Genomic DNA, 16,776 nt, shown 5'->3' on the forward strand with positions numbered 1-16,776 from the left:
CATTACATATACATAAACTTAGTACATTAGGTAGAGGCGGAAATGTTGTAGGCCCGTGTGCTCAGATATGGGTGCACGTTAAAGAACCCCAGGTGGTCAAAATTTCCGCAGCCCTCCACTACGGCGTCTCTCATAATCATATGGTGGTTTTGGGACGTTAAACCCCACATATCAATCAATCAATTGGTACATTAGGTAGCATTGTAAAAACATGGTGCATGACGTAATGTAAAAAAAAGTTTGTAGTGCATTGACAAGCATGGCAAGAAAAACTAGGAAAGGGGCCGTAATGTCTAACGAGGAAAAAAAAACGAAGAGGTGGTGCTTGTCGCTTCTTACCTTAGGGTTCATCAAGTGTGAAGATGCTTTGCTTGCTTCTTTTTTTTTCTTTTGACGCTTTCCGCACCACATGGCTCTTCTGCGAGCAAAATCGCCACATTCTCATGATAACATGTATTGCGGAATTCCTGTTCGAAATTCTTTTTTGTGAGCTTGACGAGGGAAGCCAAGATAGTGTGTCTCCACTTGTGGGTTCTCAAGATGAGGCACACTGCTCTCAGAACATGAACACACAAAACGCAATCGGGCCAAACCAAACAACATGCATTTCTTAAACTGCATTTTGAACGACGATACCTTCAGCCGAATCAAAATACATCACAAGTTATCAACACGATAAAATAATTTTATGCAATATTCCATAACACTCAACCACATAACAAACACGAACAAGGTAGCGCAAAGGCACCATTGCCAATGCTCAACTCACCACGAGGGCCCACGGCAAGCGGCCCATGGTGCCATCCTCCGCAAACCCGCAGCTAGAGACGACCGCTCGCTCCAACTGTCGCACGCCAAAGAGAACCGCTCATGCCTCATGTGCCGCTAGCCAGCGTTGCCGCCAGGCATCACTGCTGTCGCTACGGTGCTAATGATGATAATGGTGAAAAAACACTTGTGAGAACTACGCCACCTATTGCTGGATGGTTGTGAACCCTACTGCAGCCTATGCTCAAAACATGCGTGCGTGACCACGAGGCACTAACGACTTTACGGGGGGTATTAGCACCCCCACATCTCCCTAACCTTAATTCGAACTATATCCCGAAAAAAAAAAACATGAAAGAACTAAGCAACACAAGCTCTTGCGAAAGATGACATTACATGTCCCAAAGAATGTCCGTGCAACACGACACCGCTGCCGGTCCACACTGCTGCACTGTCCGGCCTGACGACTTCACCTCTGTACTGGTCCCACAACAGCAATGTTGCCGTCGATGCGAGAAATCGTCACTTGTGCAGAAACATCTTCTGGTTGTGACCAGCACTCACGAGGGCACCGGACTGCAGGCAGTTGCATAGGTCCCAGGCATGTCCATCGCCCAATTTCACAACCGCATTTCTGGCCAATGCAAAAACGATGCGCAGAAGACAGCCAGCCACGGGTTACATCACTCCCATAGCATATACTCAAATCACTTGACAGAATAATGCAGTAGGTCAAAGGGAAGGGAGCTACGGGCTCTTAGCCCATGTGGTACTATGGTCAGTACTGCTAGCAAATATATCGGCGGCAACTGAGATGCCCAGCTGAAATGAAACAAAGGTTGCTTTTGTTAACTCGTGCAGTGCAAGGTTAAAAAAAAAAATGAGGGGAGCAGAGTGCAACACGGCTGCGGAGTGCAACTGAAGTCTCCTGGAGGTCAACCAAAGTATCCATTATTGTCGAGGCTTGTCAAGTGTCTGCTGTGCCTGCCACATGGCAACGCAGACTGCGAACGAGGATTTAGCGAAAATAAGTGCTTTTATGAGAGCCGCTACTCATTATGCATTGCAAGCATTAACGGGTTGCGCCAGACAAAGACATACCTCCGCAGGTATGATGGAGATGCCACTAAAGTTCCCTTGTCTACAGAGCTTCTGCAAAGTGTAAGGAGATCTAGAGCCCGATACACAGAGAGAACTGCAAGTGCACAGCAGTCAGAAAGCAGGAAAAGGCTTGGAGACCAAGACACTGGTGCTGATGTCGACGAAAAGCGACTTCGTAAGAACCTGGAAGAAAAGGTCACCTCAAGTAGGGCATTGCTGAAACGAGCAGAAGACATAATTTCTTCTGGTCTGCGTTCTAAGAGCCTGGAACAAGTTGAAGCTGAGAGAGAGAGATTAATGAAAGAGGAAGAGACAAAAAGGACGCTATTTTCTGCCTCCCATCGCGGGGGCACGGCTCAGCGCCTTTAGGGATCGGGGAAGGGGAAGTAAAGATGATAGGAAGAAGAGAGGAAGGAAAGAAAAAGTGAATGTCATGGCAAGAGAACGTCTTGTCAGTACAGTCAGTAGTGCGAGTGAAAAGAGTCCGTCTATAAGGCGGCGAGGTCCGCGCAAGCACAGAACTCGAGGAAGGCTCGAAGGGCTTTCGTCTTCGAGCGCGCGGGAAAAAGTATGTCTTCCATTGTTTCGGCAGGTAGTCCAAGCAGACGATAGCGGCTTACCAGTGCGCAACGCTCAGTGGCCAGGTCAGGGCAGGAGCAAACAATATGCTGCAGCGTTTCGTCATCACCGCACCTTCGGCACGCTGGCGATGAAGAGCGACCCGCGGAATACATGCGTGCCGCAGGCCAGACGCTGCCAGTACGCAGGCGAAGCAACAACCGCCGCTCGCATCTGTCCAGGCCGGTCTCCGGAAGGGATGGTGGAGGTTTGCCGCTTGCCACCCGTGTGTCAGGGTGGGCCGTTGGTAAGAGCTTCCGCAGTCGCTGCCGTGAGTAATCCGACTGGGTTACCGCCTTAGTGACTGGCGTGTCGCAGTGGTGTGCTGCCTTAGCGGCGGCGTCAGCCTCCTCGTTGCCAGCTATTCCAACGTGCGAGGGAAGCCAGTGGAGGGACAGGCGCACACCACTCTCTTTGATGGCGGTCAGTTTTGCGTGCAGCAACGCCACAGTTATGCCTGCTTGGTCTGGTTGGAGCAGCGCTTGTAGGGCTGGTCGGGAGTCGCACAGAATCGCCACAGGCAACTGGGGTAACGTGGCAGCAAGGTGGTCGGCTGCCAAGTGAAGGCCGGCCAATTCAGCTGCAGTGGAGCTGGCGTGAAAGGGAAGTCGGCAGCGGATGGTTGTCCCAGTCGATGGTATGACGCAGGCAGCCGCGGCCGAATGGGGGCTGTCCCGAACGGACCCGTCCGTGAATACCAGGAGCTGCCCCTTAAGTCTTTCATGAAGTTTCGCCACGGCTGCCTGATGGAGCTCGCATGCCGGTGTGCGCCTTTTTCTGAGGTTGTCCAGAGTTAATTGTACGTCCAGAGGCTGCTGGTGTGGTGGAGGGGGTTGGATTGGACTGGGGGGATCGGGGACCAGCTCTTCATAGAGAGCGCAGATCTGTGCCATCCGTGACGCTGGTCGGCTCCGCAGTCTCCGAAGGAGGGCAGCGCCCCCGAGGGCCCTGTGAAGGCGATCCACGTGATGCAGCGCCTGTCGTAGCATCAAGAGTGACAGAGGCCAGGTCTGGGCCTCCGCCAGGGTTGCAGCTATGGGTGACTGACGGGGAAGTCCCATGAAGCGCCGAATTGCCATGCGATGTTGCCGCTCCAGTTGCTCCTTGCGGTGTGGCGCTAGCTGCACCAAGGGCAGTGCATAAGTTTGCGCTGTCGTTGCAGCCCCTTCGTAGAGTCTTAGGGCCAGCCGTGAGGTGCACCCTTGGCCCCTGCTGAGCAGTTTGCTTACGGCAGTCTCGACCCTGGTGGCCTTGAGGACGGCGAGCTTAACGGCTGGTATCCAGGTAAGGCGGTGGTCGATCCTTAGCCCCAGGTACGTCACTGCATCGCTCCACGGGATAGGTCGGTCACCTAGCACAAGCCTTCGGACGGCCCTCCGCGCAGTGGCTCTGGGGTGAACCAGCAGTGCCTCCGTCTTCGTGGGCGAAACGTTCAGTCCGATTGCCTTGAAGAAAGAAACGACGGCATCCAAGGAGCGCTGCAGGGAACGCCTTATGGCCGTGAAGTTTTGCCTAGGCCCCTTAACCCACAGTGCCACATCGTCTGCGTACAAGGAGCACTGCGTGGGGTAACGCTTGTCTGCGGGCATCGCGGTCGGCAGCCCCGCTAGCACCAGGTTGAACAGAAAGGGGCTCAGGACGGAACCTTGTGGAACGCCTGCTGTCACTGGCCGTGGATCGCTGAGCGCGCGTCGTACTCTAACCCGGAGGGTGCGTTTTGCCAGAAAGGCACTGATAAAGGTACGTAGGCAGCTCACGATGCCGAGTGTGTCCAAAGCACTCTCTATCGCTATGTGAGGCAAGCTGTCAAAAGCGCTCTGTACATCCAGCAGGACGAGGAGGGCCACTTCGCCGTTGCGCTTGGCCTCCTCCAAGGTAGAGACGACGTCCGCGATCGAGTCTGCTGTGCATCGGTGGCGTCGGAAGCCCGTCTGCTGTTCTGGTAGGAAATCCTTTGCCCCCGCAATCCAATTTAGGCGTGCCAGTGCTATGGCTTCCATGAGCTTGCAGGCAGCAGAGGTGAGAGAAACGGGTCTGTAGGACGTAATGGCGGCACAAGGGCGGCGAGGTTTCCGGATCGGCACCACAACAGCGGTCAGCCAGGCTTCAGGTAGGTTGCCGCTCTGCCATATTTCATTAAAAGTCCTCAACAGGTGTCGTCGTGAGGCCATATCCAGGTTGCGCAGCATCTGGTATGTGATGCCGTCGGCACCAGGGGAACTGCGGCGCTTGGTTCTGGCTAGAGCAACGTTCAGTTCGTGTTCGAAAATAGGGTCCTGACACAGAGATGCGATCTGGCTGGCCGTCCAGGCAGGGTGATGACCTTGCGGTGGCTTGGGAGCAGGCGTGGCGATGAGGGCTGAAGGATTGGCTGGTGGGAGTTCTGTGAAGCGATCGGCCAGTCGCTCTGCCAGTTCTTTTTCACTAATGCCTAAGTAGATGGCCACCGCAATGACGGGTTGCCGCACCATTGGTCCAGTGACGAGGGATCGTAGAAGTCGCCATGCTTTTGCGCCACCTCTTGCCTGACTCAGGGAGAGGCAGATGCCTTGCCAGCTTTGCCGCCTGCGACGGTTGGCATGTCGCCGACATACCGCATCCACACGATTGAAGAGTGTACGTTGAGCTGGGTCATGGGATTTTAGGTACCTTCTCTCAGCCCTGCGCCTCGCAGCCCGTAAGTTCAAGTGATGGAGGTCTGGCACAGGGTGGTGCTCTGGCACCCTGGTCTGGATAGTTGCCGCCTGCGCTGCCACTGCTACCAGATTCAGGAAATCCTGATCCTCTGGGACGTCTCGAAGCTGCCTTCGAAAAGCCCGCCAATCGATCGTACTACACAGCCTCCTCCTTGGGATCTTTCCGCCCACAGGTGAGATGACGATCGGCAGGTGGTCTGAACCCCAGGAGTCAGGCTCCACTGCCCAATCGTACCGGTCCCCTTCACTGGCCAAGGTGACGTCAATGGCGGAGCATGACGGTCGTGCTGTTCTGCGGACGAAAGTGAAGGATCCGGTGTTCAAAACTTGTAGGCCCAGTTGATGGATAACGTCCACCAGATCCCTTCCTCGAGAGGAGCAGGTGCTACTCCCCCACATGGTGTGATGAGCATTCATGTCCCCACATATGAGGTAGTCTCTTCCGAATTTAGCCGTGAGCTGTAACAGCATGGAGGCGTCCCACCGCTGTCCAGGTCGCACATACACAGAGGCCACTGTCGTGTCCACACCGCGAAGCCGCACCGTCACGGCACAACACTCAAGAGCCCCTCCAGTGACATCAGCCACGTTTATGTGCACATGTGGTAGTTCTCGTCGCACGTACACTGCACAACGTGGTCGACCCTGGGGATGTGCACTCGCTATGCACGGCGCGTCCTGGCACGTGTCTAGAGTACACGACGTGATACTTTGGTAACCGATGTATCCGGGAAGTCGCAAGTCGGTCGCTGCTACGTACACTTCCTGCAAAGCAAGCACATCATACTCGCTCTGCAGGAGATGTGAGGAGAGGTCTGCATGCCGCCGCCGCAACGAGTGAGCGTTCCATTGAAGCACACACGGGCGGCGGCGGCGGTGGTTCTCTGCAGCATGCGGATGAGTGTCAGCCATGGTGGCTGCTATGAGGGTGCGCGCCACCTGCCTGAAGGCAGATGGAGCGCAGCTGGTTTTCAGGAGGCAGCAGGTCCGCAACTGCTCTTAACAGGAGCCTCAGGTTTGCATTTTCCTGGTCCACACGAGGCTGGGAAGGTACCTTCGCGGGTGGACGAGTCGTGGTAGAGTCTGGGTGCTTGAGACCAGCCGAAGGGCCCCGTTGTTGTACGCCTGTCTGGCCTGGATGGGTCGAGCTGACCGTCATCTTGGATGGTGATCCCACTGCGGCAGCATAGCTCTTGCCCGTGGTCTGCTTCAGCTGAGGACTAATAGTTACACTAGGGCTTGCCCGCAAGACTGCTTGAGCCTCGCGGTGAGGCAGGTAGGTGGGAGCTGATGCCTTGATGGTGGCCAGGCGCCGCTCTCTTTGCCAGAGCTGACAGTCTGCGGAATCAGCTGAATGTGGCCTGCCGCAGTGCAGGCATCTTAATTTGTTGGTGCAGTTGGCGTCTTTCCCATGGTGGCCACCACATCGCAGGCACCGCTCTGGTCCTCGGCAAGTGACGGCGATATGCCCATAGCGTCCGCACCGTCGGCACTGAAGCGGGCGAGGTCGGGATGGCCTCACTTCGAACACCATGCGAAAAAGGCGGACCCGGGTGGGAGGCACGGGAGAGGCGAACCGCAAGACTAGTGATGTCCCTTGTCGCCTGGCTGCAATCACCGGCACATCGGACGACACGGCGGCCAGGAGGGCTTCGTCGGTATAGTCGCCATCGACGCCTTGCACCACGCCACTGCTTTGTGAACGGTCAGCAGGGAGGCGGGCAGTCACGGGTATTCCTGCGAGCTCCGATGTTGCTAGTAGGCGATTCATCCATTCTGGTGTAGATGCGTCTGCTGCCACGATGTTCTTTTTCGTGTTTACTCTCACCTCCTTGACTCCGGGCAGCGCAGAGAGAGCTTGCGCAATGGCAAGACGAGAGGTGCGGTGAAAGGAGGCGCTGGCGTTTGCTGGTCGAAAAAGAATAGTGCCCGAGTCTAGCGACGATGAAGCAGAAGCCGGCATGGTGTGTTCAGTGGCGCGTACCCCTGCAGGAGCGGTCTGGGTCGCAGTGGGCGCATTAGAAGTCCCTGGAGCAACGTGGGCAAGCATAGCCGTCGATTCAGTGGCGGGACGAGGACCAGTGTGGGCAGCGGGTCCTTGAGATGTCGAGGCTCGCTGTCGGCGCTTCTTAGACTTGGAGAGGACGGTCTGAAACTCAGACTGACTGATTTCGTCAGTTGCGTGTGTGACGGCGTCTTCGTGGGCAACCGCATCATTTGACGTTGGGGTAAGGCACGCAACTGTGGCACGTTCAGGCGCTACTGCGTGCATCTTCCGCGAGCCACCCTCATCGTCGCTGCCCGACTCGCTAGGACGCGAGCGCTTACGCGTTGACGTAGTATCCATGTCTGCAATATCAGGTTCCTCGTCTGACGGCAGTGGTACGTTCTGCGGAACGGTGACGTTCACGCACAGAATTGACCCGGCATCTTCGAGTTGGGCTGTATGATGCGCCGCTACAGCGGTCGAAGATGCTGTGGTGCTAGTGGTAGGGCTGGAGGCCGCCGAGGACGTCAGGCCCCTTGCAGTTGTCTCGACGTCGGCAGCAAGCACCGGTAGGCGAAGTGATGTCGGTTTCTCGCTGACGACTCTGCACAGTTTCTGTGCCTGTTCATGATGCAACCGCACCGCTTTGGCACTGGAGATGAGGTTCCACAGCACGCGGGTGCACGCGACGCTCGCTGAGCGTCTGTGTGACGATGTGGGAACCAGGGAACGCGACGGGCGTTCCAATGGCGTAGCCGAGAATGGAGGGGACTGCTCTGCCATGGTAGTCGGGATGACAGCTGCCCCAGCGACGCGCAGGAGCAGAGGACGCTGTCACAGGGCTCAGGTCACCGAAAGCGGTGGCAGGGATCCAAGGGCATAATCTGTAAAGATTACTCTCCTTGACAAGACTCGAACGGGTATGAGAGTCCAGGAACGCGAGGAGCACTGCGCGGAGCGCGGTCGCGTCTCTCGCGGGCTGACGCGGTAGCGTCTCTCGCAGAATCGGGAGCACCGGGCAACACGTCTGCTCTCTGTGAACGCTCGAGAGAGACTCAGTTGAAGCTGGGCAAACTTTATTAGCTGAAGGCAACTCCGCTTTGAGCCAAACCCTCTCACAGCTGGAAGAACTAAGCAAGAAGGTGAGCAAGAGGACGTAAATGCTGCAACATGCACATCTTTCTTCTGTAAATAAATGAAAGTTCAAAACTCTCCTTACAGTTCGGTTTCTGGGAATTTTCGTCGTAGCTTTTAGTGTACTTTAATCAACTAATGCTACACCTGCACTACCTTCATTTTCAGTAGTGCATTAAATCTGATGGACTGGTCCATTTTTTGGTGGCTTTTAAAATCGGCATGCACGTGACACTCTAATTAATAATTGAGAATTGAGACAAATACGGTTTTATAGAGCTGTGGTTGCTATCACAGCTTTAGTTTCAGCAATAATGAGAGATGTATTTTTGTAAAATAAGTTGCTGCTACAATTGCTGCTCCAAAATCGAGTGCCGATACAAAGGTGCTCCAAAAGAGCATTTTCTCTGCTCCAAAAATTGCTCCAAAAGTTGAAGTGGCTGGATCACCACTGAACACCTCAATGCCATGATCCACATAGTTGTGCCTTGTGCGACAGGTGGCTGCGCAAAGCTTTAAGCCGAATGAGCCGCTTGACAACAACTGGCTTCCACCTAGCCTAGGCGCAGAAGAGGCAGCCGCAAGAAGATGTGCACTCTTGTAAGGTGGCCCTGCTCGCTCACCGCACACAGCAGCTTACAGAGTGATCGGAGCCCATCGTAGCCGCAAGACAAGACAGCAACGATGCCTGACTTCCTAAGCGCAAAAGAGATAGAAGATATTTACAGAAACTTGGACGAGGCTTTAGTGCTCACTCACTTCGGCCTTGGCCTGCATTCCTCGTGCTCTAAGCTTTGCTCACCCCAGGATGCGGACCGCATGGCTCTTGTACCGCCAACTCAATAACGTTCTTTAAAAAAACAAACAAAAAGAAAACACTTGCGAGCATCAAAAAAAAAACTCAGCATGTCGACAAATTCAAACATGCCACCGCAATCGATCTCGCTCTCAACGAAGCACACCGCTGACGATAGCAGTGAAAGTCCCCCTAGGCTTACTCTACCCCGGCTCAAACAAAAAATTGTACCAAACCGCTAAAACTGTCATCCAATGCTCTAAGAGATTCACGTAGGGCTCCAGTGTGGGGTCTCGAAATGAGGCACGCCGCTCTAAGAAGATGGACACAGTAGACGCAGTCGGACCAAGCCAAACAACACACATTTATTAAACTGCTTTTTTTAAGACAAAAAGTCGCATGCTGTAAAGGCGAAGCAATAGACGCGATAGCAACAAATTCGAAGGTCACGCGCAGGATGGCAAGCAGATCGAAACGTGCGCCGCTTTTCTCATGCAAAAATTACGCACGAAACGTACTGACAGGTACATATGATCGCGAATAGGCGCCTCAGTTGTCACTTCGTCCTGTCTTAAATGTGCGCCCTTTTCGCAAACGGAGGATGGGCAACGATTGCAGTGACTTTTGCGCGCTGGGTACGTGTGATTCTCCCCATTGCAAGATAAGGGCGCATGATCAAGCGAACACCCCCCTTATTCTCTACGAGGGCCCAATAACGCATGAGAGATGAGTCGCCGCAGGTGCCGCGCGCTCAGTGTGCCATCTTGCTGATGATGCAGAAACACGACGTTCGCTAACAGCAGTAAATGGTAGACATAAATAGCTTGCCGTTTGAACATCCATGGAGGTACACCACGGTAGCTCAGTGGTAATGCTTCGCATTCACGCCGCGGAGGTCCCATGTTCGATTCCGCGCACCGGAGTCTTTCTTCTGGAATTTTTTTTATTATGTTTTCATATATATAGTTACGTATACATATACGAAGCGTGATTTCGGCGTCAAAATCCAACTGAGAGTGTCCATATAATTGCTATCACAATAATACCATCAGCGGATTCAAAATACATCACAAGTAATCAACACGCTAAAACAACCTTACGCAATATTCCACAACACTCAACAACATAACAAACACGAACGAGGTAGCGTGAAGGCAACGTTGTCAATGCTTGACTCACCATGCGGGCCCACGGCAAATGACCCGCTGTGTTGTCCACCACAATAAACAACCGCTCACTCCAACCGCCGCATGTCTAAGAGAACCCCTCATACCTCATATGTCGCTAGCCAGCATCGCCACCAGGCGTCACTGCTGGCACTAAACTACTAACCATGATTGTGATAATAGTGAAAAACGCTCGCAAGCATGACGCCACCTACCGCTAGATGGTTGTGAACCCTAATGTGGCCTATGCGCGAAACACGTGTGCACCACAAGATGCTAACGACTTTACAGGGGGTGTTAGCACCCCCACATAGAACATAGCCTCACATACACTACTCGACTTTGCATAACAAGAAAAGTAATTCTCGGCTAAGTGCAACAGTCTGTACAGATGCATGTTTGGATACATTAATCAGTCACGTATTTTGGTGGCAGTAAGACTGGAGATTAGTTCTTTAAGGGGCTGCATAGCTGAACCATGTGCACCCCTACATGCCTCATAGTCAGACATTTGGCGAAATTTTCGCGCCACATATCCAGCGACTAAGTACACTCAAACCTCATTATAACAAAGTAGCACCTTGCGTGACAATAAGTTCGTTACATCCAAAAATTCGTTATAAAGGTTTATTCCTAATACTATATCTATTGCAAGACTATTTTTCATTTACTTTGTTATAACTGGTATTTTATTATATCTGGGTTCGTTATATCGAGGTTTGAGTTTATATTGTGCAGGTGATTATGGCGGGATCGTCTCCGTCTGGTGGAAAGAATCTTCACATTCCCAAAGTAAACAATGTGTATGTTGGCAGGCTAGTTGGTAAGCTGGACCATGTGGAGCTTATTTTTTAGTTCCCTTATAGTTGGAATTAACAAGCTTTTATTGTGTTCATTTGATTGAAAGCACATATTCATTGTGTTGAGCCCATTTTTTAGTTCCCGTAGAGTTGGAATTAACAAGCTTTTATTGTATTCATTTGATTGAAAGCACATATACATTGTGTTGTCGCCTCTGTAATGAGAACTCTCTTTATATTTGTGTGCTCTCTATTGGCAGTTCTGTTTGATCATGGAGTCCCTGTAGAGTAATATGTACTGTTGTGTTTTCTGCTTATTGTGCTGACTTGTGTGTTCTTTCTGCTTTTCTGTCAGTGTGGCACATCCAAGTCAGGCAATCAACCATTCTTATTCGTGTCCTCCAAAGCAATTTTGTTACAGTATTGCCTCATTGGTACGGAATGTGCAGTGGTTAATGAGCACAAAAATACTTAAGGCGAGAACAGCACACATTCTTGTTGTCGTCTGAAGTGTTCTTGTGTGCATTAAACATTGTGTATTCTTATGTAATCAACCAAACTAAACTTCTTTAGGGCCGATTCAGATCGAATGTTTTGGTCGCTGCTACAAGTTTGTCGCTGCTACACAATACAGCCTCATGCGAATCGAGTTTGGTGCGGACATCAGTGTAATCGTAATCAATAAGCCAGATTGTGATGTGCAGATTGCGATCACCTTGATTTTAATTGGGCCTGATTGCAATTAAATGTGACCATGTAGCAACACCTGATCCTGACTGAGCCTAATCTGAATCGACCCTGATCGTCGCCATAAATTTTCATGTGACACCAATGGCTTCAAAAGTTATGTTCTCCCACAATACCAGGTCATCATTTTGCCACAAACACAGAGGAACAGTGGGTCCGTCGTGATCAACTGAAATGCGCGCCTGAGAAAAACAACATTCTACCCTGTAACACAGAACTAACACGCAGGCAGCATGTCGCCTTCTCCTCGCTGCATCAACACGTCATGATGTGACCATTCGCCCATTCTTTCTGGTAAAATAAAAAATTGAATAATGGCCAGTGTCATGAAATTCACGATATGTTTAGGCTAGAAAACATGATCATATAAGCTTTCAAACTTAGTTTTCGAAGTAGTTGTTGCGGGCAAGAACTCTGCCAGCACTGGAAGTGTGCAAATATCTGGAGCCACTAGCAATCGTAGGTTCGCATACATCGTGAAATCCGCCATACTATTCTTTATTAAATTTTCTTACAATCCCAGAAATATTGGGTAAATCGTGTCGCTCTGACGTAGCGAGAAACATGCAATATGCTGCCCGCGCATCACTCCTGTGTTGCAGTGAACAACATGTTATTTTCCGCAGGCGCATGTTTTAATTAACCAAGAGACCTTTTTTTTTTATTATAGAAGTAGCTGGGCTGGGGTGCTTCAGCTGCTACTCATTAGTATCGCTACATTGCTTTGCCTTGTGGTTCCTATGTTTCATCGTTTTTGGGGATTTGTGGCAAAATCGGAATTAGGAATCGGCACACGGCACCCAAAGTTTTTGGATTAACATTTTCGAATTAAAGGGAGATGCTACTCGAAGACACTTTTTTCTTATATTCACCCTAGAGCAATGAAACTTTAGCTGTTTATGGAACTTTAATGCTGATTTCAAATATATAGTCAGTTTTCTTGTAAGCTGCCTAAATGAGAAAGTGGAAACCATAACCATTTTGCCCCCCCCCCCCTCTTTTCATCCCTAAACTTCCGTAATGTTTTACCATTTATAGTTCATAGTGTGTCAAATAAAGTGAATGCAAATAACTAATTAGGAAACACATACAAAATACGCAGTAGCCATGAAAAATAATAGACCTAAAAAAGTCCATGTTTCACCTGCCCTAGTAAAGGTTTACATACATTTTTTATTATGAAATAATATATTGAATTTTAAACTAGATAATTGTATTTCTCATACTTCGGAAAAAAATTTGGGCAAAATTTCATGCAGATCCAAGCACTAGAAGTGCCCGAAAAAGGAGGGGCACATTGTAAAAAACGACAAAATTTGTGTTTTGAGACAAACGAGTTTTAAAGTTAAAATTGAGTTTTTATTTATGAAAGATGTTTATAAATTCGATAAAATTTACACATCAAAAAGAACAGTCCTTCTTGTAGTGGCCACTGCCTCTAAAATACGCCAGCACCATGAGTTTGTATTTCTCAGCTTTTTCGAGCTCACTCTTCACAGACATTTCGCTCACAGACAGGGCCATGAAACGCTTGTCAAACTTCTTCCGCTCCATCTGGCAGAGCTTTGTGCCGACTCCAAGCTAGGAAGAAGTTCAACGGGACGGTGAAATCTAAACTAAGTTTAGTGTCGAGAGACACAACAGCGTCGATGCCATTTTGCGGCCACATTTGTGCCACGTACTGTCGTACATAATGGCAGTGTCGTCCCCGCTAAGCTTCCTCACTGTGAGCTCCTTCGAGCGCGCGAGATTGGCACTGATGTCATCCATTGCCACATTACGAGCTTTCCGGCTGATGGCTGTGAATGACTTTTGATGCATTGGCTTTTGCAAGCCAACAACTGCCGCAAATCGAACCAGCTGCTCCTAGCCTATTTCTACAGAGCACGGTGCCACAACGGCTTTCACGCGTGATCGATGGCTTTTTTTTTTTTCATTCATAACGGCGATAAATACACGAGGAAAGCATTGTTCAGCTACTCTGCTCGACAAGACATGGACCCGGCAAGTAGGCTTCACAGCACATACAGGCGCTCAGCGGCCAATGGCGGTCCCTGATCTGTACCACGTGATAAGCCAGTCGTGGCACTCGAAAAACGCGTAAAAGCATGCTTCTTTTTATTATTTTTTGCAGCGCATCAGAGAAGGAAGCTGTAGTTATTTGAAGAGTGAGGCCCGAGTCTTCGCCACATGCGATCGACAATGGCGAGCGGCGGCGCATTATTGGCGGCAAGGTCCTTGAGGACTGCAAACTTTGAGCCTTTTAACAGGCACCTTTTGCTCTTTAGACGCAGTTTTAAAGCAATTCCGGTTAAGTCTCTACATGTATTTTTTTTTCAAAACAGGCGAAAATAAAAAAATCTGTAATTATGAAGAAAACTCGCGTTTTTCGACTCGCATCTCCCCTTAACCAAGACTGGTGCTGATCGCCGCTGCAACTTATTCGCTCAGGCTTACATGGCAAAATATGGGACCACAGAAATATTTTGAAATAATTGAGTTTGAATTAATGAGGTTTTACTGTACGTAGAAAAGTGCTTGTTGAATGCATTGACTAATAAACAGCGGTTTCTATCCCACAGTGATGCAAATGGCCTGGCGAGAGAGAGACCCCAAGACGCGCATCCAACATGCTCATACAGCACTTGATAAGAATCCAGAGTCAGTATTGATTTCTGCTTCACATATTATTGTGTTAAAACGAAAATTTAGCTATTCAGCTATGATAGTTCACCCTACTACAGCCTAACACGGATATATCGAACCCACATATATAGAATTTTCGGGTACATCAAACTCATAAGTTATCCACTTGAAGTTCCTTTGTAAAAGTATAGAAATTCTCACCTTTATATCGAACACCGCGCCAGCAGGAAGGTGTGCTTCAACACTCGCCGCGTCCCACGATCTACGCAGCAGCGCGGCTTTGTGCGTGAGTTGAAACTTGCACTTTGGCACTCACAGTGCCCTGCGACCTCCGCGCGGCACCACCCTCCGCCAAAAGCTGAAACGTTCGAAAAAAGGTAAAGGAGAGAGGGCTCAAACTGTACAGTCTCCAACTTGCGGAACAGCTTTCTCTTTTTTTTTTGTTTCTCTTTCTCTCTCTCATGCTTTCTCCGCATACTCGTTGGCTCGGAGAGCTGGAACGAAGGAGCCGAAGCCAAGTCATCCTCCTTTCGCCTTTTCTCTTATTTATTGTTGCTGTTTGAGTTTTGATCAGCCAACCACAGCTAGCCTCACGCCTTCTGCTGTTGCCCTCGCAGTTGGCCATCGCCTCGCGAGCGCTTTGTAGCTTCCGTAACGTTGTCGCGTCGCCTACGTACCGCCGCATGTGTAGCATTTCTCTTTTCCATGTGTAGTGTGCAAAGCCGCTGCGGACTCCTTGAATTGTCGTCTTCTCGTGTAACTATCACCAGCGTCAAGAGGTGCAAGGCCCTTGACTTTGTGACGAAGTTGAAGGCTATTCAGCGTGTTGAGGGAGGCGAGAAATGTTCGTTCGTCGTGGACAACTTTTGGATACCACAGAGTACTCTCAGTACCTTGTTGAATAACAAAGCACATATCAAGGCAAAGGCAGAGGTGCAGCGAACGTCGGGGGCCTGTCATGTGCGTGCTCCTGCCCTTGGGAATGTAGAAAAGGCACTTTATGCCTGTTACTATGAAGTACGTGCAAAGAACATTCGGTGGATGGCCTGACGCTGATGGCCAAAGCTAAATAGTTTGCCGCTGCACTCGGTGAGACAACTTCGTCGACAACACTGGGTGGCTTCACTGATTTAAGCAGCACTACAGCATCGTTAGCAAAGCCATTTCAGACGAAAGCAAAACTGCCAGCAGTCAGGACATCCAGCAGCGATAGCAAAGGAGTGGCCAGAAATTTCTGCAGATTTTAAAAACCTGGCGAGACGTGAAGACGGACACAGTGGTCAACTGCTTCTTCAAGGCAGGCTTCGAGACGACGGATATTGCGGAAACCGGTGAACATGACGATGACGAGCGCAGAGATGACGCGTTTCGCGAGTTGTCCCGCTTTTTGGCAGCAGTTCCACGCGAAATGTCGGCGGATGACTTCGTGGAAGCTGACTGCAATTTCCAGGCCGACAGCTCACGTGACGAGGATGATCGTCCTGATGAGGCGCTGGCTACACGTGCATAACCTACCGCTGAAGTGGTGGCAGCATTTGGCATCATTTGTCATTGTATTGGCCACATGGAAGGAATCGGGCTGTCGCACCTGGACAGCCTTGATAAGATCAAGACTAGCTTCTTCAACATTTGAAAAACGAGAAAGCTGGCCAAAATAAGCAATTTTTTTTTACGCAAATAAATCATTTTGTTGTGGTGTGTGTGTCAGGAATTAGTTGTCATTCTTGAATGTGCCTGTTCTAATTGATGGTCCGCTACAGGTAAGCTCCCGGAGCCTGTATTTCTTTATATTGAATTTTTTATATATCGAACTCATTTGCGATCCCCTTCGAGTTCGATATATCCGTGTTTGACTGTAGTCAGAATAGACTGCTAGATAGGCAACCAAACTATTGCATGATTGCCCACAATGTTTTTACTCTTCAGTGATCGTACTGGTACTCACTATTAAACAGCACGTGCTCATGTGTTTTGTTAAAGGGGCCCTGCAACACTTTCTGAGCATGGTCAGAAAATGCTGCCGCTCGGTTGTAGAGGCTGCCGACAACATGCAAGCCAAAAATTACAGCGCAGCCTAGAATTCACAATAAATTATCAGTCAGCTAAAAATTTATTTCTCTTCTCTCAACAAATCACGAAAGACGCTCAAACATCACTCGTAAAAAGCCCATTTATCAGCCATTGGGTGATTTGAACATGGCGCGCTCAGACGTTGCAGAGATTGCTGGGGCAGGCCACAACTTGTGCATGCGTGCGTGCGTGATCATACTGCAAAAACCGCAAATTCGAAGGAAAAAAAGGAAAAAAAGAGGCGCAC

The 16,776-nt window shown here is 50.1% G+C and overlaps 1 protein-coding gene across 2 annotated transcripts in view; it reads left to right on the plus strand.

The window, feature by feature from the left end:
• The window catches only part of LOC119175086 (suppressor of tumorigenicity 7 protein homolog), an 88,856-nt gene that overhangs the window by 33,120 nt on the left and 38,960 nt on the right, over positions 1–16,776 (plus strand). For both annotated transcript variants that reach the window (XM_075894750.1, XM_037426306.2), the window contains one exon: positions 14,396–14,474. In XM_075894750.1, the coding sequence (XP_075750865.1) occupies positions 14,396–14,474 (79 nt within the window). The remainder of the gene's footprint in view (positions 1–14,395; positions 14,475–16,776) is intronic.

This window comes from Rhipicephalus microplus, chromosome 5 (genome assembly GCF_043290135.1).
Source record: "Rhipicephalus microplus isolate Deutch F79 chromosome 5, USDA_Rmic, whole genome shotgun sequence".
Lineage (NCBI taxonomy): Eukaryota > Metazoa > Arthropoda > Arachnida > Ixodida > Ixodidae > Rhipicephalus > Rhipicephalus microplus.